General features: G+C 46.5%; 1 protein-coding gene across 1 annotated transcript in view; it reads right to left on the reverse strand.

Annotated features, from left to right (window-relative positions):
- The window catches only part of TNPO2 (transportin 2), a 96,493-nt gene that overhangs the window by 30,198 nt on the left and 38,986 nt on the right, over positions 1 to 27,309 (reverse strand). Inside the window, exons 9-13 of the mRNA XM_085654457.1 lie at positions 17,698 to 17,816; positions 5,494 to 5,554; positions 4,468 to 4,636; positions 3,776 to 3,928; positions 1,754 to 1,979 (exon numbers count right to left, since the gene is read on the reverse strand). Of these exons, the coding sequence (XP_085510583.1) occupies positions 1,754 to 1,979; positions 3,776 to 3,928; positions 4,468 to 4,636; positions 5,494 to 5,554; positions 17,698 to 17,816 (728 nt within the window). The remainder of the gene's footprint in view (positions 1 to 1,753; positions 1,980 to 3,775; positions 3,929 to 4,467; positions 4,637 to 5,493; positions 5,555 to 17,697; positions 17,817 to 27,309) is intronic.

Genomic DNA, 27,309 nt, shown 5'->3' on the forward strand with positions numbered 1-27,309 from the left:
TGCTTTACACTGTCCTGATACTGCCTTACTGCTCGACCAAGCTACCACTTTAGAGAATAAGGTTATATCTAACTTTAGCCTCTGCCAAACCTCTGGGGACCTGTGGACTCTGTACACCCTGTACCTATTTGGGAACAGTATATACAGAGCCACTTTCTCACATGTTATACATGTAACTGGTTCACATATGTCAGAAGATAAGTCCTGTGCCATAAATACATATGACAGTCTCTCAGTCACCCCTAGACACATCCCACTTGTACGCACACAAGTCCATACATCGCAAAGACCCACAAGGACACACACGGGTGTCCTATTATAGTACCAATGTCAAAGTATTTTGTTCAAACCATAGCATCTGGCTCTATGGACATTAGGCTTACAGTCAATTAAGCTGGGTGTGGGGGCAACTGGTAATGCACGAGTTGCTTAGTATTCAGTAGCTTCCAATGAGTTTCACTGATCAGAAGTAGCTCTCACAACAGAAAAGGTTAGAGACCCCTGCTATAGAAGGTTTAACATATCCAAAACTGACACATTACAGGCCCAAAAAGCAACAGTGAGGAACATTAAATGCCTGCTGAAACTTCAACAATGCTTTACAGCTCTATTTTGTAATGGTACATCGTGGAGTGAGTCAGCAGTGCAAATATGCTTATCGGATTTACGAAACTCTTAAAACTAATACACTGCCCACTAAATCCCAGGGCATCTACACATCCTCTAAAATTTCCCCCCAAAATCCTAGAGTTAATGATTGCAGGCAACACCTTGTGTGTGAAGCAGAGGTTCAACTATACCTAGCTATATTACACCAGTATACTCTGTTAAATTTAGCCACCTCCTGCAGCACCCACTTCCTACACCTCGTGGTCAAGCACAAACCATTTCTTCCCAGCTCAACCACAGACCCTAGCACCCAGTGCCCCATCAAGTACAGTATTTACTAATCCTGTATCAACCTTCCAAACAATAGAGGCTCATGCGACAAAATATTAATCATTTAGACACATTCAGTAAGAAAATTAGAAATTACATGAACTATAAAGTGATAAAAGCCACCTTTAAAGGTGCTTGAAAAGCACGCAAACAGAAAACTTGGAAATTTCAAGTGAAATAAATAAGCCTGGAAAACTAAAACAAGAAATCAAAACATAAAAACAGAACCACTCCATACTGCGATGCCACTAAAGAACCGGATACACTAAGACTGCAAATTCCTGAAGAAGGAGCTGAAAGAAGTTTATAAATGGGGTTAGGACGTGGTCATGGGGTGAGGATAGGGCGCAGAACAGAGTTGGGCAAATCAACGTGTTGAAGAATCAAGATCCTTAATGCAATCTTTACAGATTTAAAAAGGTGTCCTAAAATGACAATCCTGAAACATTTGCCATGATCTCCATATTTAAAATTATTCATGAAGTAACATTGCGCTTGGTAAGAAAAAAAACGTTATTGAATGAAGAGCTACAGGGGATATTTCAACAAGAAGTTCATAAGTGCATTCTGAAGCAGTGTTAGGCAAAGGGGACTGCAAAGAAAACTGGTTTACCAACTTAGGAAGACACCCTTCAGATCTCTTTAAAAATACGCAGAATACATTACAATGTCAAAATAAATGCTGTAACAATGCTCAGATATTACTAGAACCCACTGGACTACTCAGGCAGTTTGCGAATCATTAACTAGGTTTGTGCCAACTTCCACCACAGACTACCACCCCCCCTCCCCCCAATCTCTCCCACAAACCTACCTGCAAGCTGCCTCTTGAACCCTCTTGTTGCTGTCCAGTATACGCTTGAGCAGCTCGGTCATCAAGGGCTTCAGGTACAGGTCGGGGGGCTGGCTTACCACCCAGTGGGCATATCGGCTAAGGGTCCAGCAGGCAATCGAGCGAACTAGAGCCTTCTTATCAGACAGGCACTGGATGAGATGCGGGATTAGCTCAGGGAGATATGGCACCATGCCCTGCATGCAGCCTGGATGAACCATAGATAGAAGTTACAGTTTGAGTAATTAGGTCTCAAACAGCATATAAATGACTTTGGCTGTTCATGGCATAATGCACAAACAGCACATGTAAACCACCAGAAGACATACTGAAACTTATGGCAGCAAACTAGCAGAAGCTCCTTTTGGAGCCAACACATTCTCACTAAAGTGATGTCCTGGTATTAATGAGGATAGGAATTACAGCTGAGAGGTCAGAGTTCCTTGGATCAGACAGTATGAATACAATAACCCCTCATTTAGTCAGGCTAGATCAATTGCATCACTTCCAAGGCCGACCCTTACTGCAGACCAACAGCTGGTGGTTTTAGATTAATTCAGTTACTTAATATACGTTTCAATCATTTTAACTCTAAAGCATTGGATTTCTGAAAACCTACAATAAAGAAGAAATTGAGTGCAGATTTAAAGTAAGCAAAACGATTTGTATTTGAAGAAAAAAGGGCATTGCAGACAAACAAACTAAACTAGTTTTGTGGTGGAAAGAGCTGGGGAGCAGCAGAGAAAACAAATGTGCCAGACCAGGTACAGAAGAGATGCGCACATAAGTGGGTGGGGAGTGGGTTTGGCGTGGGGGTGAAATTCAAAGGAACTAAGCAACAGGGAGATGTAGAATGAGGCAGACAGGAGAAATGGACCACTAATTTGGGAAAGAGAATAGAATGCCATAGAGACATAAGTAGTGACAGAAAAACAGGGTGGAAGGAAATAGTCAACAGGGAGAGCTACAACTTAAAAACGGGGAAGAACATAATTTTGAAAAAAAAAAGACCCCCTCGGCGGTGTTAAAACATATGTATTTGGTAGTTAGATGAAAGTTTAGATTTGGTGATTTGCTACATTAATATTTTCAATTTAGCACCAATCTCACGCAGCAGGGTTAATACCTTTGACCAATGCAAAGGTGTATGACCTCGTTTGCATATTTGTAACTTCATAAACCTGGGAGGGGGAAGACAAACAGGCAAGGAACTGAAGAAACGCATATAAATGTTTTTTTTATAGGTACAATTTTAACAAGCACATCATACCCCAAGTATTAGTGATAGGTGCCTTTAATAACTTAAATGAACCCAAAATTTCTATAAACCACTTTACAGTGACTGCAGCTTCCTTAAAGCAAATTTTAATAAAACTGCTAAACAAGTGCTTACATTTAAGAATGTGTACACGAAAAATTATTTTAAATCATGCTGAAAAATGGTCTGGCTTATTGGTTAAATGTTACTTTTATACCATATGTAGACAAGCTGCAACTGAAGCAAACAGTGTTGCACAAAAATGGACAGTACTTTTTTTCCTTTTGTCGAGCGCAAGCGGGCACCCTCCAACAAAAACGTGTTTAGGTGTGAAAGGGATTACCTACAAAGAAGGGTCCTTTAGAGCAGGCAATGATAAGCAAGGTCTTAAATGCCTTATAAAAGGCCGAAAGTTGGGATTCAAGCAGCATAAAATACCAGTGCTTGGAAGCCAGGAAAGAGTAGGAGTGACAACACTGGGAAAATGTTTTCAGAAGAATGAGGAGCACGAGACTATGTCCTAGTGACCATTCCAGTCAGTATATTTCTTTGGGGTGTAGGATGAATATCTTCAGATTGAACAAGGCTTTAGAAGGATGTAATGTTTAAAGTCATGGTTTTAAACGACAATTCAGTTTGCGTTTCTATACCACAGGGCCCATTTGGGGCATGCTGCTCCTAAACAATGGAATATAGATTAGACAGCAAGGTTCACCATCAATGCTAATGTTGCACAGCAGACCTACCTTCAGCAATAGCTCCAAGGACCAGAATGCCAGACTCCTTGATAACCCACTCTGGATGGAAGAGGAGACCCTTGAGGAGTGGGAGGAGGTGGGGCAGCAAGTCTTCCCGAAAGACATTAGCAAGAACATCAAGTGCAGCAGCCGAGCACTTTCCTGCATTAAGAAAGAATATCATCACTGTAGGGGCACCAATCAAACATTTAGTCCTATTAAAACGGGCTCTGATCAATACAAACTAGATTGCCAAATCGATCCTATAACTCAGTCACACCATGAAACTATCCAGCAAAACGCATTCTTCTCTGCTGCTTTTTGGGCCCATGGATACAACAACTGCTGGATACGATAGCCATGATTAATTGCTTACAACAAAGCTAAGGTGAACATAAAGTTCAAACTGGGGGATTGGCTGCTGTAGTTTAAGATTCAGCCAAGAGCATACTCAACATGCATTTCTAATAGCGGAGAAATTGGCATCTAAACATCTTCGAGGGAACAATGTCTACACAAAATGGGCAAAGAATTACTAGAACCTCGGATTCTGTCCAAGACTTCCATTACATGGGCACAGCAGCTGGCCATGCCCTAACCAACCCAATGGCAAGCACTAGCCACATTAAACTGCACATTTGGGAGATGTATAAAGATGAACTCAGTCAACCTTGGCCATATAGTGCCTACCCAGTACCTACTCAGGTTCCAGTCTGAGAGAGTATCATCGTCGTCGTCTTCATCATCCCCGTCTTCGTCATCCGCAGTTCGATCCTCCTCGTGCTGCAAGGTTACGGTCCTTGATTTGTGGAAGCGTGGCTTGATGTCCTGCTCGCTATCTGGGACAGTCTCATCTTCTTCAACATCCCCCTGTACAAAAAGTAGAGCTGGCAATAATTAGTACGAAATACAAGAATACGGTGGCTGCAATCAATTTGCACAAGAACAGACACTAATAAGGGAAAGCGACGCAGAAGATGGTCTGCACATTTCCAAGGACTATTGTAGCACCCGGAGGATCTTACTTGGCACCTTGCTTTGCTACTTCTAGCTCCATAGTCCCCAAAACCTGAACGCAATTGACAGGGAGATGAGAAGGTGTCAAATGTAAAGCAGCAGAGGACAGGGTACAGTTCCCACCTCAGCCACAATATCAAAGGATTACTACAGCTCCTTGAATCAGACAGTATGAATACAGTAACCACATCATCAGTCAGGTCAAGATTTATGCATCACTTTCAAGGAGCTTACAGTAAGTATAGCCAAGGGACCATAGCATAATAGGAAGGACGGCATGTAACCCAGATTTCTCCTGTCTCCATATAAAATCACAAGTACCCATATATTAACAAACCAACCTATAAAGTAATACACTGCCCCCTACCAAACCTCTCAATAAGCCAGCTACGAGACTCCTTCACCCACCCCTCTTGGTCTTCCTTTACTATTCAGCAAAATGTCCCACACAAAGATATTCGCTGCACTGAGTTTCTTCAAACATTTCAATAACCCCTGCCACCAAAAAGATACCACACAAAGCACAAGACATCCACATATTGAGAACACAAAAAAAGCAACAAATAAAAACCAATCACAAATAAAGACGTACCTTTCACAAGAGGATGTCCATCTCAAAATATTTCATGCCATCCACTACCCCATGTCAGACTATTAGACACCAATGGAAAAAGATTACAACAGAAAAATATCCACACAGGACGACATACCTTTAACAAGATGATGTCTATCTCAGAGTACTTCATGCCGTTCACGAGAATGGGAATGAGCCTGTGAAAGTAAAATGTCTGGTGTGAAAATGATACACACATCTGAAGGCAACGGACATGTAATGACTCACAATCACATGCTGGAAAAATTACCTGAAATTGATGAATGTGATGCATGTGCTTTAAAAGCCTCCTACTTCCACCTGCTTCCCCCACATCAATCTATTACGCTCTTAGGGGTCTCCACATGCTTAAGATGTTGTGACACATGCCATGACTATACAAACACACCACAACCCGCAGCAGACAAACTTCAATCTATTCACTCTTAATAACAAGCATTTGCAATGCAATCTGTGTCGCATGAGTGAACATGTGAGCTATTGGCTTTGCTAATAATAATGCAATAGCTCAAACGTTCAGTAATGCAAAAGCGATTGCATTGCAAGTGGTTTTTTTCTATATATTTATTTTTTAAGCAATTGCGGCACCAGCGCTTATTGCTTAAAAAAGACTCAAGTGTATTAAGAGAACCCTAGCAAAGAGGAGCAAACCGGAAAACAATGCTGTGCAAAACAGATGTTAGGATACCAATCATCCTAAACTTGGGGTTGGCTATTGGCTATTACACTAAACGCCAATGTAGACATCGTACAACCAAGACTGCAACTTTCTGCCTCACTCTTTCACTTTCCTGACCTGTTGCCTGTTTTGGGACAACAGCTGACACATTTATTTAGAGTATTTTCAGTTTTTTGTAAAGCGCTAAATGTCCTTTTCAAGTCCCTCAAAGTGGGGGATCATTGATGCCGCGTTCGCTGGTAGCAGTGAGAATGTTAAACGTGTTTAACAGCTTTCATCTGAATTTTGCGATTGTGTTCCTTTTCGCACAATCTCAATTTTAACCAGCACACTTTTTTCTAATGATTAGAAGCACACTTATTCATTATTCATTAGTCACCTTTGTTAAACGCCTCGAGTTTGCACTGTGAACTCATTATTCCCTGGAGAACAACTCAGGACGATCCAAGATGCACACTTCATAGTGCGGTGGTATTAATTGCATCGCTTGCAAGAGGGTGATGCACATAGTCATAATGAACGAAATAAAATATGTATAACTCCGTGAGCTTATGTACAAGACTAAACAGTCTGAAAAAGAGAGGGAGAAAGAGAGGGATTGATTACAATTTAAAGATGAATAAGAACGTATTTACCCGCCTTTGTTTTTGCCCGAAATCGGCTTGTACCAAACAAACTCTTGCCTCTGAGCCTCCCACTGCCTCGCTGACTCACTTAAATCAAGGTGCCGAAGCTAAGCGCTTAAGAAGGACCTAGAGTGCGGCAGGTTTGGCGGTGCCGGTACTTAAAACACTGACTGGATCCCTGGACAGTGCAATCACTGGCCTGCGCCCACCCAGATGAGTAACTGACCTGGCCTATGGGAAGACTGGCAGCCGCTGACCTGTGGACATTAGAGGGTGCCTGCTGGGCAGGCCCCTGGTGAGGGTGGACGGTCCTGTTGTGAGCGTACTCCATCCGAGTACGAGGGTGAGAGGGGAAGGAATATGCTACTTACCAGTATGCATCTGTTCTTGGCATGTAGAGCTGCAGAGTTGTACACTTAGCATAGGTCGCCATCTGGTGTTGGGCCCGGATGTTTGCAGTTTGTTTTTCTTCTTGGACAGTCTTTGGAAGTCACGAGTTTGGTGACTCCTCCTTCGGTCCGTACTGCGCATGGGCTTCGGCTCCATCCTCAGATTGTTTTTCGCCAACAGGGAAATGATGGAGCGTAGTAATAACAGTGAGAAACCCATGTGTTGTATCTAAATAAGATGTACTGGAACGGATACAGGTAGCCGGGGAGGCGGGTGGGCGTGTACAACTCTGCAGCTCTACATGCCAAGAACAGATGCATACTGGTAAGTAGCATATTCCGTTCGAGGCATATGAGCTGCAGATTGTACACTTAGCATAGATTATATAGCAGTACCCAACCTTAGCGGCGACCACCGGTATCCGTTGCAGCGGTTTGAAAAAGTGTCTTTAGTACAGCCTGGCCCACCCTAGCTTGCTGCTTGGAATGCACATCTACACAGTAGTGTTTTGTGAAGGTGTGCGGTGTAGACCATGTGGCTGCCTTGCAGATGTCATCTAAGGGTATATTCCCTAGAAAAGCCATAGAAGCCCCTAACTTTCTTGTAGAGTGGGCTTTAGGGGGAACAGATAATGTTCTCTTTGCCTTTTGATAGCAAATTTGTATGCATTTTACAATCCACCTAGCTATCCCTGATTTTGAAATGGGGTTGCCTTTATGTGGTGGAGAGAAGGAAACGAACAATTGTTTAGTCTTCCTGAAGGGTTGCGTTCTTTGTATGTAGTATAGTAACGCCCTTTTTACATCAAGTGTGTGTAAGGCCCTTTCTGCAACAGATTGGGGTTGCGAAAAGAAGACAGGTAATTCCACTGATTGATTGAGGTGGAAGGGGGAAATGACTTTGGGCAGAAACTTCGGATTTGTGCGAAGTATGACCTTGCTGTGATGCATTTGTATGTAGGGTTCCTGTATGGTGAACGCTTGTATTTCACCAACCCTTCTAAGGGAAGTGATAGCTACAAGGAAAGCTGTTTTCCAGGTGAGAAACTGTAGCTCGCATTTATGCATTGGTTCGAAGGGCGGACCCATTAGTCGTGTAAGAACTAAATTTAGATTCCATACAGGGGAAGGTGGTGCCCTGGGAGGAATTACTCGTTTAAGGCCTTCCATGAAGGCTTTAATAGCGGGCACTCTGAAGAGTGATAAATGCTGCCTGTTTTGTAGATAAGCAGCGATCGCTGCTAGGTGTAGGCGTATGGATGAATATGCCAGGTTACACCTGTGAAGATGGAGCAGATAGCATATGATGTGCTGTATGGATGCATCTAGGGGGTTGATTGTATTGTTACGGCAGTAAATTACAAATCTTTTCCACTTTGCGGCATAGCATGCTCTAGTGGTAGGACGTCTGGCTTCCATGATGATGTTCATGCAATCAGGGGGAAGATTAAGGTATCCGAATTCTAAGATTTCAGGAGCCAGATCGCCAGGTTGAGCTGAGCTGGGTCCGGGTGCCTGATTTCTCCATGGTTCTGGGTTAGGAGGCATGGGGAAAGGTGCAGTTTTTGATGTGGTACCACTGATAGTTGTAGTAGCGTGGTGTACCACGGCTGCCTGGCCCATGTTGGAGCTACCAGAATGAGTGTGAGGGAGTGCTGTTGTAGCTTCCTGACCACTAATGGAATTAGTGGGAGAGGTGGAAAGGCGTATGCAAATCTGCCTGACCAGTTCATCCATATCGCATTGCCCTTGGACAATGGGTGTGGGTATCTGGCGGCGAAGCTTGGGCATTTTTTGTTTTCGTGGGTGGCGAAGAGGTCTATTTGAGGATGCCCCCACTGTTTGAAGAATGGGTGAAGAACTTGTGGATGCAGTTCCCATTCGTGTAGTTGTTGCGTTTGTCTGCTGAGCAGATCTGCTATGGTGTTTTGTACTCCTGGAACGTGCTGTGCCAGGAGAAAGATGTTTTGGGGAATTGCCCATCTCCATATGCTCTGGGCTAAGCGGGAGAGCTGGGGAGAGTGTGTCCCCCCCCTGTTTTTGTATATAATACATCGCAGTCATGTTGTCTGTGCGAATGAGGACTGCTTTGCCCGAAATTTGTTTTTGGAAAGATTTTAGGGCTAGAAAGATCGCCAAGAGCTCCAGATGGTTGATGAGGAGCGATTTTTGCTGTGGCGTCCATAGACCTTGCATTGTGAGGTGTAGGAGGTGCGCTCCCCAGCCGGAGAGCGATGCGTCCGCTGTTAGAATCACCTGAGGAACCGGGTCCAGGAACGGCCGTCCTTTGGAAAGGTTTGTGGTGTTCCACCACTGCAGAGAGTGATGTGTGCGGCCCGTCCACCAACACCAGATCCGTCAGCTGACCCTGGGCCTGGTTCCACTGTTGTGCTAGGCACTCTTGGAGTGGACGCATGTGGAGTCTTGCATGGGGCACTATAAATATGCAAGACGCCATCATTCCTATGAGCTTCATGAACACTCTTGCTGGAAGAGAGTGTTGGGGAAGGAATGTTTTGCGTAAGGCTTGAATGCTTGTGATTCTGGCTGAGTTTGGATAGGCAATACCTTTGGAGGTGTCTATAGTGGCCCCGAGATATTGCTTTGTGTGAGATGGTATGAGGTGGGACTTTTGGTAGTTCACCGTGAAGCCTAGCTGGTGGAGCAGTTGGATGGTGCTGTTTGTATGTTGCACACATTGGTGGTAGGACGTGGCTTTTATCAGCCAGTCGTCTAAGTAAGGGAAGACGTGAATGTGTTGACGTCTGAGGTGTGCTGCTACTACTGCTAGGCATTTGGTAAACACTCGTGGTGCAGTGGTGACCCCGAAGGGGAGAACCGTGAATTGGTAATGTTGCCCGTCCACCACGAACCTGAGGTATTTCCTGTGAGAGGGGTGTATTGGAATGTGAAAGTATGCGTCTTTCAGATCCAAGGTTGTGAGAAAGTCTCCCTGGCAGAGGAGTGGGAGGACTTGTTGTAGAGTGACCATGTGAAAATGGTCTGAGTGTATGTAGGCATTTAGAGGCCGGAGGTCCAGAATGGGTCTGAGGGTCTCGTCTCTCTTTGGTATTAAGAAATATAGAGAGTAGACCCCTAGATTTCGTTGGTTGACGGGGACCTGCTCTATAGCATGTTTTTGCAGGAGTGAAAGTACCTCTTGTTTGAGCAGTGTGGAATGTTCTTGAGACATTGGACGGTGCCTTGGTGGGATATTGGGTGGGGTAGATGTTAGCTCTAGACAGTACCCTGACCGAATGATTTGGGTCACCCATTTGTCCGATGTTATGGACTCCCATACGTGGATAAAGTTTTGTAGTCTGCCCCCGACCGGAGTGGAATGGTCTGGGGGGAGCGGAGGGGAGTCATTGTGCGGGGGGGGTGGCAGAACGGGTGTTGTTGGTTTTGCCCCTGCCCTTATTGTTGTTACCCCTGTAACCACCTCTCTGATTGCCCTTTGAAAAGGTATTTTGAGGAGGGGACTTGTAGGAGGTAGAGGCGTTATCGGTGGAGGAGCCTCTGCCTGTGCCACGAAAGGACGAGCGTCGAAAGGAACGTTTGGAGGCTTGTGTTTGGAGTGCCCCCATAGACTTTGCTGTGTCTGTGTCTTTCTTCATCTTTTCGAGCGCTTCGTCTACCTTTGGCCCAAAGAGTGTTTCCTGGTCAAAGGGGTGATTGAGTATGGATGCCTGGACTTCAGGCTTGAACCCTGAGATCCTGAGCCAGGCGTGGCGGCGAAGCAGGACACTGGTATTTATGGCCCTAGAAGCAGTGTCGGCTGCATCGAGGGCACACTTAATGGAGGTGTTTGTAATTAGTTTACCCTCCTGTATGAGGTCATGAGCCTTGTGCTTGTATTTTTCTGGAAGGTGCTGCATAAGAGCCTCTAGTTCGTCATAGTGTGCTCTATCATATCGCGCAAGCAGTGCTTGTGTGTTTGCAATGCGCCACATGTTTGCAGCTTGAGAGGCGGTGCGTTTACCAGACGCGTCCAGAAGTTTAGATTCCTTGTCTGGCGGTGGGGCATCTCCTGAGGATTGGGAGTTAGCCCGCTTTCTAGCTGTGGAGACAACTAGGGAATCTAGGGGAGCAGGGCCCTTGATGTAAGCAGGGTCTGTGGGTGCCGCCTTGTACTTCTTCTCTATTCTAGGGTTCAGTACTCTGGCTCTGACAGGGTCTTTGAACACCTCTGTAGCGTGCTTGGTGACACCCTTAAGCATGGGTAAAATGGAAGTAGATTTGTCTTGTATATCAAATGTATCCAGTAGGAAGTCTTCTTCTACTGGTTCACTGTGCATGTCCACCCCATGGTAGTGTGCTGCTCTCTGCACTAAATGATGAAACCCTAAGGAGTCCTCTGGAGGAGACGGCCTTGATGGGTATAGGTCGTCCTGAGGTACATTGGGTATATCAGGGTTATTGTAATCCTCCCATGGATCTGGGGTCCCTGGTGGAGTGGGATCCATTGGGGCGTCCGCCGGGTAATTGTCCGGGTCCCCATCATCCGGATCTGGGGATGGGGCCGGATCGTAGTGAGGTAAAGGTGGCGGAGACCTGTGAGGTGGAGGCGGTGGAGGAGGTGGAGGGGGTAGGGGAGGCGGGGAGGGCACTCTGAGGGGAGAAGTAGCAGAGTCCTTCCTTTTGGGTGGAGGAGGAGGAGCCGGAGCATCAAGGCGTCTTTTCTTGGTAGTTAAAGTCAAAAGCCCAGTCTTTGGATCTTTGGACAAAGTCTTTTGTAAAGGGTCTGGTGTAAACAGAGCCAACGGTGTCGAGTCGTCTGTCGGCACCGGTGATTTCGGAACCGGGGGTTTCGATGGTTTTTGTGCGCCATGCTTTTTTGAGGTCTCCGGGTGTTTCGGCGTCGAATGATGTTTCGGCGCCGGTGCCGACAGATTTGTGTTTGGTCGGCACCGAGTGTCCAGGCTTCGGCACCGGTGGTTTCGGAGTCGAGCTGGATTTTGCAGTCTTCGGTGCCGGATGCTGTTTTTCGGCACCGGGTGTCGGCTGGCTCGATCCCGAGCTGCCATGAGACTTTGGGTGCTTCGACACCGGGCCCGAAGGTGGGGTGATCGAAGTTTTGGTTTTGCCCAGGCCGGCAGGCGAGGGAGTAACCTGAGTCTCTTTGGTTTTCGGCGCGGGGGTGGGAGGGGGCATAGTACTCACGGCCCGCTGCGCTGGTGTAACGTCCTCCACGTCGGAGTCGTCGGCCTCGGAAGCGCTGACGACGTCTTCCTCCTGCTCGGTGTGTGTTTGCCCCGAAGCTTCGGCGTCGTCTCCGAAGATGTCCGGTGGAGCTGCAGAGGATGAGTGCGCCATGGTGCGTCGAGCTCTTCGATCTCGGATGGTCTTCTTCGATCGAAAAGACTTGCAGGCGGGGCAGTCTCTAGCCTCGTGTTCCGGAGAGAGGCAAAGGTTACACACCTGATGGAGGTCGGTGTGGGGAAATTTAGACCCACATTTTGGGCACTTTTTGAACGGAGTCCTTTCCATCGGCCGGGACCGGAGTCGCGGAGGGCCCGAAGGCCGGTGTCGATGTACGGGATGGAGAAAGTGCCGCTTCGAGAGATGAAGATGATGAAGGAACTCGAAGAATCGAGGATTTTCCGTCGAGGCTGGAACCGTAGAAGTTCGAAGCCGGAGCACGAAGTATCACATCCGAGCCCGATGGCGGAAAAAAACAATCTGAGGATGGAGCCGAAGCCCATGCGCAGTACGGACCGAAGGAGGAGTCACCAAACTCGTGACTTCCAAAGACTGTCCAAGAAGAAAAAACAACTGCAAACATCCGGGCCCAACACCAGATGGCGACCTATGCTAAGTGTACAACTCTGCAGCTCATATGCCTCGAACACTATGTCCTGATGTGATCGTCGGCACAGTACACAAATTACGAGGGTTGGCTTACTAGAGTCCTGTTCTGCCCGGTCACTGAGGCTGCTGACCAACGAGGAAGTGCTGGACTGCCTGAGCCATACTCTCTGCCTGCGGTGTGTGTCGCCCAGAGTTGTCAGGAGGCTGATAATCAAAGGAGGTACCTGCGTGGGAGACCCAGCCCAATGCCCATGTCTGTAGCAGTCTCGGGGCTTACAAATTAAAAGTAAAAGTGCGCGTGGTGCGCTGAAAATAAAACAAGCTTGTGACTCTGTGGACGTTACAAGAGACAGAAAAAGGATGGAACACACTCCTAATCACTCTGCATCACAGTGACAGAGAAAACAAGCGCGCGGTGAGAGCGTGTGAGCGCGGAGAGGAGACGCCATATGCACGCACAGGGCAACACTGTAGGAAAACATTAAGAGAATGTGCCCCAATCAAAAAAGCAAAATGCCTCAACTGTTTAAAATCGGATAATTTATATTACACTCAAAAAACAAAGAAACAAAAAAAAAAAAAAAAAAAAAAAAGTGAATAAGCGCTTTATATTTTAAGTTGAGGGAGCCGACCCCTTACTGTCCGCCTGGTGTTTTATTCATTAGGCAGGAGCCCACTCCACGTTTCGCCGCCGCATCCAGAGCTGTTCTGGAAGCCTTCTCTGGGCCGCTCTCAGCGCGACCCGGAAGTCAGGCAACCTTGCCTGGGACATGGAGCGCGGAGCATGGAGCGCGCGGCCGGAAGTGTCCGGGGCTCCCGTGAGCTGAGGGAGTCCCGCGCGTTGGAGAAGCGAGGCGGGAGCCCACCCCGCCTTCGTGAAAGGCATGCTCTACGTGCCCACCGGCCGGCTGATATACATGCAGCTGACAATGCACGCCGCGCTAGGACAGGACATGTGCACGCGTATGGTGCGAGCAGGAGTTGTGAGAAGACAGGACATGTGCACGCGTATGGTGCGAGCAGGAGTTGTGAGAACACCGCGATCCGTACGTGTGCACATTTCCTGTCTGTTAAGATTCAGCACAGTCGATGTGCACGCGTACGGCTTGCGGCGTTATTACAACTTTAGCTCGCATCATACGCGTGCACATCTCCTGTCCAGGCCGTGCATGTCCTGTCCCCCCATCGAGAGCAAGTCGACAATATATCTCGCCTAGCAAGCAGCGCATGGCGCTGCATCGCTAGGTGAGACCTAAAAAGGCACAAACACGAAAAACAAAAACGGCTACAGGTATGGTGTCTAACTTCTACTCTTGCAATTAAGAGCCTTAATCTACTTTGAGACTAGGGGGTTCATGTTTGGCGAGTGTGTGCATCCGTTAAAGGCTTAATTGTATAAGGGTTGTTATGGATCTGCATCCTTTCAAAAGTCGTAATCTTAATGGTGCAATAGTCCCTATAGGAGGTAGAGCTCCTAAAGCCTTAATACAAGCTTTTCCAACGAGTAGCTCGTGAGCTACTAGTAGCTTTTGAGATACCTGTAAGTAGGTCTATTGTGTGCAATCCAGCTCACTAAATTAAGTTACTGCTTGGTTGAATATATTTGTACCAAAAGTGTCTACAAGACAAATGTGTGCATTTTCAGAACTCGATGAAATTTGGAAAAAAGTGGTTGTATTTCCAAAATATATTTTGAGCATTTGACTGAAATCTTGCGGCATTGGAATGTTTAATACTCATGCTATCTGTTTTATGCATTGCCCAGCTAGAGGCATTCCAAATTAACCAATACTTTTTCACATTACAACTAACAACAATGCCCAACACATTATTCACTGCTGGCTATGTTGCATGGGATGGACCACAAATGTAATCTTGTCAAATGCAGTCACTATTAAAACACTACTACCATTAGCATCTAAGGATGATTTCATTGCAGGCAAGTAGCTCTTATTATGGAAAAGGTTATCAACCCATGCCTTAGTACCATGCGTATCTCAAGATTTCCAGGTCATATTTGTTGGGGTCAAGGACAGTAGGTGATGTTTAAATTGTCAAATGAGCAAGCATACCCAGCCCCCGCTACAATACACACCCTTTGGACACCAGTTTACAGTACAACAATATGGACCTGTAAAAAAGGATTTCCTGCCACTGAGGCAAGCTGTGTATCCATATGTGCAAGTTGTTCAAACCTGTATACATCATTCATGAACACAAAACCTTCCTCCATTATGCCGAACATTTGAAGGAAATACAGTGAGCTCTGAAGTCAAGTTGCAGCACTGACAGAGTTCCACTATAGAAACGTATACACGACTTAAACATTTACCCGTTTGAAGACTCCCAGATTACTCCCCGATTATATGAGAATACATGCAGAGGCCAAGAAAACATGATTGAGGATTGCTTTAAAAATAAAAACTTACACATAAAACTGCAACATAAAATAAAGTTTTGGTAAACTACTGTGCAGTTTTAAGGAATCATTTAGTAAACAAAGTGTTTGATGCACGCCAATTTGGTTTGTTATAGAGAAAGCTACCTAAATGCACTGCTGGCACAGGTCTCTGCACTATTGCAGATTTACGGCTTTCAGGAATCAAAACTTTATAGACAAAGGCTTGCAAACTGTACTTCTCCTAAAAGTAATATCGGTGTCCTCATTAACGAATATGTATGCCTATTTGCCAAAGAAAATCTGCTGAGCAACTGCACTTTCCTTACATTTCCCCCCTGTGGAGGGGGAAAAAAAAAAACCACACAAACGTTACTCTTACCTTGGGCAGGAGTACATTTCCAATTTTTTCCAGCATGCCTAGGAAACTGGTACAGGCTACAATGCAGCCAGTACCACAAACAATTTTGCTGGACATTTTCCAGCAGGAAAAATCTGTTCCTGCACCAGGTAAATCCGGGTGCACGAACAGCCAACTCCTGAATCAACAAGAGGATATCCTTCAAGCTCATCCACACACAAGGCACTCCACAAGACCGGCCCAGCCTACCTCAGACTACTTTCCTTCTACATACCCAATCGCCAGCTCCGCCGACCTCGCACTCGCCACTGTCCCTCCCATCTGAAGAACAACCACCGGCGGGAGATTCTTCTCCCACCTCGCCACCGAGACCTGGAACACCCTCCCACTGAGCCTACGACAGACCCAAGACCTGCTGACCTTCAGGAGGCTACTCAAGACCTGGCTGTCCGACCAGTAGCGGCCCCTCCCGGCGCCTTGAGACCCTCGCGGTTATGTAGTGCGCTCTACAAATGACTGATTAAGCAGAGTGGAATAGCATAACAGAATGTCACCCAGCCAAACTCCAAATGCAGTCTGTAGAGACTTACAGAAAGGTGGTAAAATTTAGAACCTTGCGGAAATCTAAACCCAATATTACCAATCGCATTTTCAAAGAAACTATTTGCATCGTTTTTATAGAATGAGAAATCAGCTGTAATTTGGAATCTCCGTGCATAGCAGCAAAAGGGATAAGTGGATTATTACAGGACAAGTAGATTTCAGAGGCATCCCGTTCCACAGCCGTGAATCATGCTCCTCCAGCCCCTTGCTGTCTGCTCTCACAGCAAGGGGCTGGAGGAGCAGGATTCACGCGCTGTCGATTTGAAAGCAAAACCCCACTCTGACAATTTAGCTACCCAGTGTTCAGGGCCGGTCAAGTGATAAAAAGCAAGGAGGTAAAAATTAATCCCTCTTTACAAAAGGATTTTCAAGTGTGGTCTGAAATCACACTAACATGCCCACTTTAAGCAACTAAATACCAAGTGGCTAGTCTTGCTGTGCCAGGACCCCACCTGGGTCACTTCACCACTTTAAGTCTTATTCAGGCTACAGAGTCAAACCGACATCTACAAACCATTAAGCACAAAGTCAACCTGGTACAGTTTTAACTTTCTAACCAAAACACTTACACACTGTCTCTTTAGATCTGTTCTACAGGCTAACTAGTTCTCTATATAACTAGATTTCACAGAGTACACCCCAATGTTTGTGCTTTTTGTCCAGAATACCTTCTTTAATCAGTTACCATCAAGCTTAAACTCTTATTTAAGGCCACCACTGATTCAGGAAAACACTAATAACCTGGTTGTTAAACACCCGAACCAATTTTATTTGTTTATTAACCTCCAAGAGACCCTTTGGGTTAAAGTAAACTTAATTAGGTCTAAACTTATCGTTTTGAACTGCAACATACATACAGGACACTGCCTAGTCTCTACATGGTCTCTCACCGATCACTCATGTCCATTCCAGATCTTTCAGAATAGTAGTTACTAATGTTCACTCAAGCTAGAATACTGCAAGAACGTCCAAAAGCTTTTATAATCAACATTCTCTCATTGTGCCACAGCCTGGGCCAACTAAAAATTTACAACCCAGTTAATGCTTAGGCTGCAAAAACATGCAGTCAGTCAAAATGCATGCACAGACTTCATTTTTTCTTTTTAACTAGATACCCCTGATTTCTATTAAGAACCTACTTTACCACCCAAACTTGATTTCCTTTGCAAGGTTGGTTGCATACTTTGTGATGCTGGCTTCCAACTGCTTTTAACCATTTTTCTGCCAACCTCACAAGACAAGAGCAAGAACGTCTACATCTTTGTGTCTTTTGAGAATCACTAATAATTCCAAACAGTATAGTTTTGTACAGATTTGTAAATCATAACAAAATTAAGTCCCCTCAGTTTGTTTGCATTGGAAATAAGAATGTAGCTCAGCCAAATTTCTTTGCACCTACTGTACCAGTCCAGAAAACGGAACGCATATACTCACTGAACAAGGTGCCCAGACAAAACCTCCTTGCAGATGGGCTGCTCAGCCAGCGTCAGCCAGAATTCACAGGCTTCCAGTGCCACGTTCTCATCATTGTCTTGGGTCCTCTGCAGCATATACTGAGAAGAAAAAAAAAAGAATTTGCAATGCGGTAGGTCTCGCATTTGCGAGAGTTAGAGCTATTGACATTGTAAATGACAATGTCTTTTACCTATGTGTTTTGGTTGGATGCTTAAACAAAACCAAGCATTTGCAATGCAATCGGTCTTGCATTTACGCGAATGTGAGCTATTTTTGTTTTTAAAACAAATAAAAAGCATTGTCATTTACAATGCCAATAGCTCAAACTCACAAATGCGAGACAGATTGCATTGCAAAGGCTTGTTTTTATGGAAGCACAAAACTTCTGCGCAATCACTACCAACATGTTGGCAGAGCCAAAGCCCATCTTTGTAGTACTCCTGAAAGCTCTTTTGCAGGTTGATCACATTACATCTGGCGACTGCTGCACTGTCGGGCAAGGCCGAAAAATGTATTGCAGTGTAATATAGGCTACTGCAAAATGGGCTAAAGGGTAGTGTTTAAAGGCTTAAAGTGCTTTCAAAAGTAATGTGTAACCAGTCTAAGGTGTCCATTAAAAAGGCAGCATTCCAGAACTTGTATCACCATTATAATACCTCTCAGAAAGAATAACTGTTTGCATTTCTTTTATGTGGGAGAGAGCTGTGCGGAAAAGGCTGGTTTGTTCTCTACATGTCTGACCCTTGTCTGCCTTCACAGTACAGGAGACCAGCCCCATTAATAGGATTTTTTTTTAAACAAAACAGTATGGGGCTGTACTGGCGAAATGAAAACAACTTGGGAGAGTCAGTGAGAAAGTGGCTCTGTATATACGGTCCCAAATAGGTACAGGGTGTACAGAGTCCACAGTCCCCAGAGGTTTGGCAGAGGTTAAAGTTAGATCTAACCTTACTCTTTAAAGTGGTAGCTTGGTCGAGCAGTAAGGCAGTATCAGAGGACAGTGTAAAGCATTTGTTGCACACACTCCGCCAGCAAATGGTCTCACACACTCAATAACTGAACTCTAGGCCAATGGTTTATATATAAAAAAATATATGCTTGTTTTATTCTAGAATAGTTATTAAAATATACTTTCTCAGAATGAGATGCTTTATATAAATACTTTTGCAATTTGCAATTGGCTTTTGTAGAAAGTTACAAGTGGTTGCAATAGGCAACACAATTTTAAACACAATAATGCATTGAGTTCAATGGAAGTTTCAAGTTATTTGCAATAGATTACTTTTAGGATTACTTTTGGGAATTCCAGGACTGGATCCTAGATTCAGCCCTGGGTCAGTACTTGGAAACAAGTGGTAAAAGTCGACTTAGTTACTGTTATGATTTTTAGACAATATTTTGCTATTTTAAAAGTTTACACTTCAAAAATATTTCATAGAAATGATGATATGATTCCCTATGGAAGAAAATTCATGTTGCAGGTATAGTATGTTCTAGTTACTTTTGTAATCCAGTACTGGGTGCCTACACTCAGTACTGGGACCTTTATCCAAAACAGGTAAGTAATTATGTTTTCACAATTTATATGATTTTTAAAGAATATTTAAAGTTTGCAGAAATCGACACTTAGAAGAAATTTCACAGAAAAAGTCATTGGTTTCCTATGGAAGAAAATTGGGTTACTGGCAAGTACGGTTGTGAATATTTTTCAGGTTCCGTGCTGGGTGCCAAGATCCAGCACTGGGAACTCACCTAAAAGAAGGTAAGTTTGTTACTCGGCTGATTTTTGGTGAATATTTTAAGTTTTGAAAAGTCCATACTTGGAAGAAATTTCAGGGGGAAAAACAGTCAATGTTACCCTATGGAGAAAATTGAGTTCTCGGCTTTCAGGTAAGTACTCGACTGGCAAAGTTCAGGTTCTGTGCATAGACTCCGGGGTCTCCCAGGGTCAGGTAGGTACAGTTGTTACACCCTTGGCAGCACAGGGGCAGCCGGGTGCAGAGTGAGTTAGGCCCTATGGGAGGCAGGAGGGCCTTGCTTGGTGGCTGCTAACTAGCAGGCCACGCGGCTGTGGGAGCTGGGCTCCTGGTCACTTGCTCAGGGCAAATGGGGAAGTATATAGGTGCAAAGGTTACACTGCCAGGGCCACTCGGGCGGCTGGGTGAAGGGTGCTTTTGAGCCTTCGGGCGCTCAATTGATTTCAATGGGAAAGCTCCAGTTTAGAAAGACTGCAAGCTCGGGGACGAAGATTCTTCAGGTGCCACCACCACTTCGAGAGGTAAGTTGGGTAGTTAGAGGATAGGTAGGTACCCAGGAGTCGGGCAAAGGGGGCCGCGGGGCGCCAGGTGCAGGGGTGCCTATTTGTGTCTGGAACTCTTAACCTCTGTTGATCGCGGTTGGGGGGGGGGGTACCTGGTTCTGAGGCTGCCATGACATACATCAGCCACCCCTCTAGCTGGGTGCCCTATGCCAGTGGTGTGGGCGCAGGAGCCCTGCCATTTAAGAGTACATGTTGCTTAGAGCTCGTCAAACACTAACTCCATAGCACCATAATGGCAACACTAAAGACTGAGAAGTATGGTATCAAACTTCTCAGCACATTAGACCCACACTGATGCCAGTGTGGGATTTAATGTACCAAGCACCGCAGTCTAACCTACAATCCACGTCTGTTCTGAGGCTACCTAGGCTGCCACACAGCAGACATGCTGCTGGACCCCTGGGTAGGAGAGCCCTGCTCTCCTCGTCCAGCAACAATCCACATCCTGGGCGAGGTGCTAAATCTCCTCCCCCAGGATGGGCAGGGGGAAGCTTCAAAGGCATGCCGCCTCTGTGAGCTTCCCCAGGCCACTGCAACCCCCCACTCTGGTGGGAAGTTTGGCCGGAAACCCCAAATAAGGACAGGGGATGTGCCAACCCCACCCCTCAGGTGAAGCACATCCCTGGGCGCTCGCCATCTTGAAGATGGGAGGCCCTGCCCAATCAGGACTAGGCTACTGCCGCCCTCCCACAGGAGAGTGGCAGAATAGGGGGTGTACCCACCCCAGGACAGGGTCCCTGCCCTTTACCTACCTGTAACTCCCCTAAATCTAGTATTTGGGGGCACCCTGAACCTTCCTTCCCCAGATTACGAAATACAAAGAAGAGCAAGAAGAAAGACGACCTGCCCTGCAGCTGCTAAGAAGAGGAAGACCCCCAACTGCTTTTGCCCCAGCCGTACCGGCCTGTCGACCCTCTAACCTACTCCTGCTCCAACCCGGCATCTCTTGTGGCTAGCAACCTCACAAACCCCGGAGGACCTGGCTACCTGTGGGCTCGAAGCTTCTGGGACTCCCATGAATAGAGGCCCTACTAAAAATCATAACAGTAACTAAGTCGACTTCAATCACTGGTTTCCAAGTACTGACCCAGGACTGAATCTAGGATCCAGTCCTGGAATCCCAAAAGTAATCCTAAAAGTAATCTATTGCAAATAACTTGCAACTTTCATTGAACTCAATGCATTATTGTGTTTAAAATTGTGTTGCCTATTGCAACCCTTTGTAACTGTCTACAAAAGTCAATTGCATATTGCAAAATTATTTATATAAAGCATCTCATTCTGAGAAAGTATATTTTAATACCTATTGTTGGTTCTAAAATAAAACAAGCATATTGAATATGCTACTTACCAGTATGCATCTGTTCTTGGCATGTAGGGCTGCTGACATTCATATCTGTGCATAGATCGACGCCTAGTGTTGGGTCCGGATGATTGCACATTGTTGTCCTGGAAGAGTCTTCGAAGTATCCTGAGATGGGTGACTCCTCCCCTGGACCACAGTGCGCATGGGCATCCTCTCCATCCCCAGATTGTTTTTCGCCATTGTGGCAGTGATGGAGTAGATACAGAAAGTGATGACCATGCTTACAGTAATTCTGAGAGCTGCAGCTGCTACAGGCGCCGGGGAGGAGGGTGGGCGATATGAATGTCAGCAGCCCTACATGCCAAGCACAGATGCATACTGGTAAGTAGCATATTCAGTTCGAGGCATGTGGGCTGCTGAATTCATATTTGTGCATAGAATACACAGCAGTACCTCCTATTAGCGGCGGCCACCCGTGCCAGCTGCAGCAGTCTGAAAAAGAGTTTTGAGAACAGCCTGTCCTACAGCAGCCTGCTGTTTTGAGTGTACAGCTACACAGTAGTGTTTGGTAAATGTATGTATAGTGGACCATGTGGCTGCTCTACATATTTCTTGTAAAGGAATGTTTCCGAGGAAAGCCATGGACGCCCCTAACCTCCGTGTTGAGTGGGCTCGTGGTGGAATCGTTAATGTGCGTTTAGCTTTTTGATAACAAATTTGGATACATTTAACGATCCATCTGGCTATACCCGCTTTGGAAATGGCGTTGCCTTTGTGTTGTGGAGAGAAGGCAACGAAGAGTTGTTTAGTCTTCCCAAAGTTTTTAGTTCTGTCAATATAGTACATGAGGGCCCTCTTTACATCTAGTGTGTGGAGCATCCTCTCAGCGACATTTTGTGGGTTTTGAAAGAAAACCGGCAGTTCAATGGTTTGGTTCATGTGGAACTGCGATATTACTTTAGGCATGAATTTGGGGTTGGTACGTAGTACGACCCGGTTTGCGTGAACTTGTATAAATGGCTCCTGAATGGTTAGTGCCTGGAGTTCACTAACTCTTAAGGAAGTGATGGCAACCAGGAAAGCCACTTTCCAGGTGAGGAATTGAATCTCACAAGAATGGAGAGGTTCAAAGGGTGGACCCATTAGTCTGGTGAGGACCAAGTTGAGGTTCCACCCCGGTGCTGGGGGGTGCCGTGGGGGAATCACCCGTTTAAGTCCTTCCAAGAAGGCTTTGATGGCAGGCACCCTGAATAAAGAGAGGTGCTGCCTGTTTTGGAGGTAGGCTGCTATTGCTGTTAAATGGACACGTACTGAGGTGTATGCCAGACTGCATCGGTATAGGTGTAATAGATAGCAGATTATGTTCTGAATAGATGCGTCTAGCGGGTTAATGTGATTGTTGTTGCAATAAATGACAAACCTCTTCCATTTGGCTGCATAGCAAGCTCTGGTAGTGGGTCTCCTAGCTTCCTTAATGATCTCCATACAGTCAGGTGGCAGATTTAGGTAGCCAAACTCTAAGACTTCAGGAGCCAGATTGCCAGGTTCAGCTGTTGCGGATCTGGGTGTTGAATTTCTCCATGGTTCTGCGTCAAAAGCGCGGGTTTGATCCGTAGCCTTTGATGCGGCACCACGGAAAGTTCCAGAAAGGTGGTGTACCATGGCTGGCGTGCCCATGTTGGAGCAACCAGGATGAGTGTCAGAGAGTGCCGTCGCAGTTTGCGTGCCACCAGCGGTATCAACGGCGCTGGGGGAAAAGCGTACGCAAATCTGCCGGACCAGTTCATCCATATCGCATTGCCCTGCGACTGTGGATGTGGGAACCTGGCGGCAAAGCTTTGGCATTTTGCGTTTTCCCTTGTGGCGAATAGGTCTATCACTGGATGACCCCACTGCTGGAAGTACGGTTGGAGTACTGATGGGTGTAACTCCCACTCGTGCATCTGGTGGCTGTGCCTGCTGAGCAGATCTGCCACCTGGTTGTCTTTGCCTGGGAGGTGTTCCGCCATGAGGAATATGTTACTCTGAATGGCCCACTTCCACATGCTCTGAGCCAGACGAGACAACTGTGGAGAGTGTGTTCCTCCCCGCTTCTGTATGTAGTACATGGCAGTCATGTTGTCCGTCCGGATCAACACGACCTTGTTGCACAGGTGTACTTTGAATGCTTTCATTGCCAGGAAGATTGCCATCAGTTCCAGAAGGTTGATGTGCATCTTCTTTTGTTGTGTAGTCCATAGTCCCTGCACTGTGCAATTGATTACATGAGCTCCCCATCCCTGGAGAGACGCGTCCGCTGTCAGTATTATTTGTGGAACAGGATCTTGGAACGGTCGGCCCTTGCAAAGGTTTTGTGGATTCCACCAATGCAGAGAGTTGTATGCCCGACCGCTCACCAACACTAGGTCTTTCAACTGTCCTTGAGCCTGATTCCACTGACGTGCTAAGCACTCCTGAAGCGGGCGCATATGTAGTCTCGCGTGTGGGACTATGAAGATGCAGGAAGCCATCATGCCTATCAACTGCATGAACACTCGCGCCGGAAGGGAGTGTTGAGGTTTGAATTTGGAGATCAGCAGTTGCATGCTGTTGATTCTCACTAAATTTGGCTGAGCTGTGGCAGCCAGAGTGTTGATTGTAGCGCCTAAGTACTGTTGTACGTGCGCAGGTTGGAGACTTGATTTTGGGTAATTTAGTGAGAATCCCAGATCGTAAAGAAGGTGAATGGTGTGGGACATGTGGGCGGCACATTGTTGTGCTGATTTGGCCTGAACTAGCCAGTCGTCCAAATAAGGGAAGACGTGAATATTTTGTCTTCGCAGATGCGCGGCCACTGTCGCCAGGCACTTGGTAAAGACCCTGGGTGCTGTTGTTACTCCGAAGGGGAGAACTTTGAACTGATAGTGATTCCCTTGAATGGTGAATCTGAGGTATTTTCTGTGTGAAGGGTGTATTGGTATGTGGAAGTATGCATCCTTCAGGTCTAGTGTGTGAGAAAGTGGCTCTGTATATACTGTTCCCTAATAGGTACAGGGTGTACAGAGTCCACAGTCCCCCAGAGGCTGATAGAGGTCAAAGTTAGGTATGACCTTACTCTCAAAAAGTGGTAGCTTGGTCGAGCAGTAAGGCAGTACCAGAGGACAGTGTAAAGCATTTATTGTACACACTCAGTCAGCAAATGGTTTCACACACTCAATAACTGAACTCTAGGCCAATGATTTGTATATATGAAATATATGCTTGTTTTATTTTTAGAACCACAAAGGGGGTAAAAATATACTTTCTCAGAATGAGAGGTTGAATATAAATACTTTTGTTTCAAGCAATAAATGTGTAAACAGTCACAGTTGGTTGCAATAAACAATCCTATTTCCTAAACATACAATGCATTGAGCTCAATGGTAAATTCAGGTTATTTGTGATAAATTACTTTTTAGATTACTTTTGGAATTCCAGGTCTGGATCCTAGAACCAGCCTGGGGTCAGTATTCAGAATCAAGTGATGAAAGTCGACTTAATAACTAATGATTTTTAAATAATATTTAGCTATTTCAAAAGTTAGCACTTAGAACATATTTCACAGAAAACATTCAATGGATCTCTATGGCAAGAAATTCAAATTGCAGGTAGAGTACTTTATCGTTACTTTAGTAATCCAGGACTGGGTGCCTAGACCCAGGACTGGGGTCCTTATCAAAAGCAGGTAAGTAATTTCGTTTGCAGAAATGGTACGATTTTAAAAGAATATTTCAAATTTGCAAAAGTAGACACTTAGAAGAAATTTCACAGAAAAGCAGACAATGGTTTCCTATGGGAGAAAAATGAGTTAGAAGTAAGTATAGTTGTGAACACTTTTCAGAGTCAGGGCTGGGCACCAAGATCCAGCACTGGGAGCTCACCTAAGAGCAGGTGAGTAAATTCGTTTTTGTCACTTGGCTGATTCTTAGTGAATATTTGCAGTTTTGAAAAGTTCACACTTAGAAGATTTTTCAAGAAAAAAGCCAGTCAATGTTACCCTATGAGGAAAATGAAGTTAGCGGTTTAAGGGTAAGTACTCGACTGGCAGAGTTGAAATTCCGGGCATAGACTCAGGGGTCCCCCAGTGTCAGGTAGGTACAGTTGGTTCACCCTCAGCGGTTTCAGGACGGCCGGGTGCAGAGTGAGTTAGGCCCAATGTTATCCTATGAGGGATAGGGGGGCCTTGGTTGGTGGCTGCTGTCTGGCAAGCCACGCGTCTGTGGGAGCTGGGCTCCTGGTCACTTACTCAGGGCAAGTGGGGAAGTAAGTTAGTGTAGAGAGTGCACTGCCAGGGCCACTCGGGCGGCTGGGTGCAGGGTGCTTTCGAGCCTTCGGGCGCTCAATGGAAGTCAATGGGAATGTTCCGGTTTGGAAAAAGGCTGCAGGCTCGGGGACGAGGATGTTTCCGGTGCCACCACCACTTCGAGGGGTAAGTTGGGTAGTTGTAGGTTAGGTGGGTACCCCGGGATTGGGCACAGGGGGCCGCTGGGCGCCGGGTGCAGGGGTGCCTTTTGACGTCGGGAATCTTACCCTCTGGTTGATCGCGGCTGGGGTGGCACTCGGTTCTGAGGCTGCAGGCTTCGTCCAGGATGTCGAGGGGGGTCCTTGGGTGCCGGACTCGGGGTCACAGTCGCCGTGGGGTCGTCCTCAGGGTCTTTGTCCACTCCGGCACTGGCCAGGCTTGGCTGGTGCAGAGTGTGTTGGGTCCGCGGTTCCGGGCTGCTGCCAGGAGTTAGGAATAGGTTTCTCGAGTAGAGCCTCTACTCATGGGAGTCCCAGGGAGTCAGAGGTCAAAGGTAGCCAGGTCCTCCGGGGTTTTTGAGGTTGCTGGCCACAAGAGATGCCGCGCTGGAGCAGGAGCAGGTTCGAGGGTCGACAGGCCGGTAGGGCTGGGGCCAAAGCAGTTGGTGTCTTCCTCTTTTTAGCAGCTGCAGGGCAGGTCTTTTTTTCTTCTTGCTCTTCTTGTAGGTTTCTATCTGGAATCTGGGGAAGGAAGGTTCAGGGGGCCCTTAAATACTAGATTTAGGGGCGTTACAGGTAGGTGAAGGCCAGGGACCAATGGGTCCTTGTCCTGGGGTGGGTACACCCCCTATCCTGCCTCTCTCCTGTGGGAGGAGGGCAGTAGCCTAATCCTGATAGGGTAGGGCCTCCCATCTTCAAGATGGCGAGAGCCCAGAGATGTGCTTCACCTCGCCTCCCCCACCTGAGGGGTGGGGTGGGCAGGCTGGCACATCCCCTGTCCTTGTATGGGGTTTCCGGCCAAGCTTCCTGCCAGAGTGGGGGGTTGCAGTGGCCTGGGGAAACTCCAACTGGCGGCATGCCTTTGAAGCTTCCCTTTGCTCATCCTGGGGGAGGAGATTTCTCACCTCACCCAGGATGTGCATTGTTGCAGGCCCGGGAGAGCAGGGGCTCTCCCACCCAGGGGTCCAGCAACGTGTCTGCTGTGTGGCAGCCTGGGCAGCCTCAGAGCAGACGTGGATTGTAGGTTAGCTGTAAGGGGGCATCTCTAAGATGCCCTCTGGGGTGCTTAGTACATTAAATCCCACACTGGCATCAGTGTGGGTTTAATGTGCTGAGAAGTTTGATACCAAACTTCCCAGTCTTCAGTGTTGCCCTTATGGTGCTGTGGAGTTCGTGTTTGACGAGCTCTCAGCACCATGTACTTGTAAAAGGCAGCACTGTACTTACAGTGCCCAGGAATGGACCTGGGTACTGTAGGGGCACAGGGCTCCTGCTCCTGTGCCCACACCATAGGCATAAGGCACCCAGCCAGAGGGGTGGCTGACATATGCCTTGGCAGTATAGGTAATGGGCATGGCACACAGAGATGTGTGCCATGTCGACTCTTTGTTTTGTCCTGCACCCAGACACTCAGCCTGCAAAGGCAGTGTGTGTGTGTAAGGGTACAGGGCCTCTAAGGGTGGCACAATGAGTGCTGCAGCCCTTA

This window comes from Triturus cristatus, chromosome 4_1 (genome assembly GCF_964204655.1).
Source record: "Triturus cristatus chromosome 4_1, aTriCri1.1, whole genome shotgun sequence".
Taxonomy (NCBI): Eukaryota; Metazoa; Chordata; class Amphibia; order Caudata; family Salamandridae; genus Triturus; species Triturus cristatus.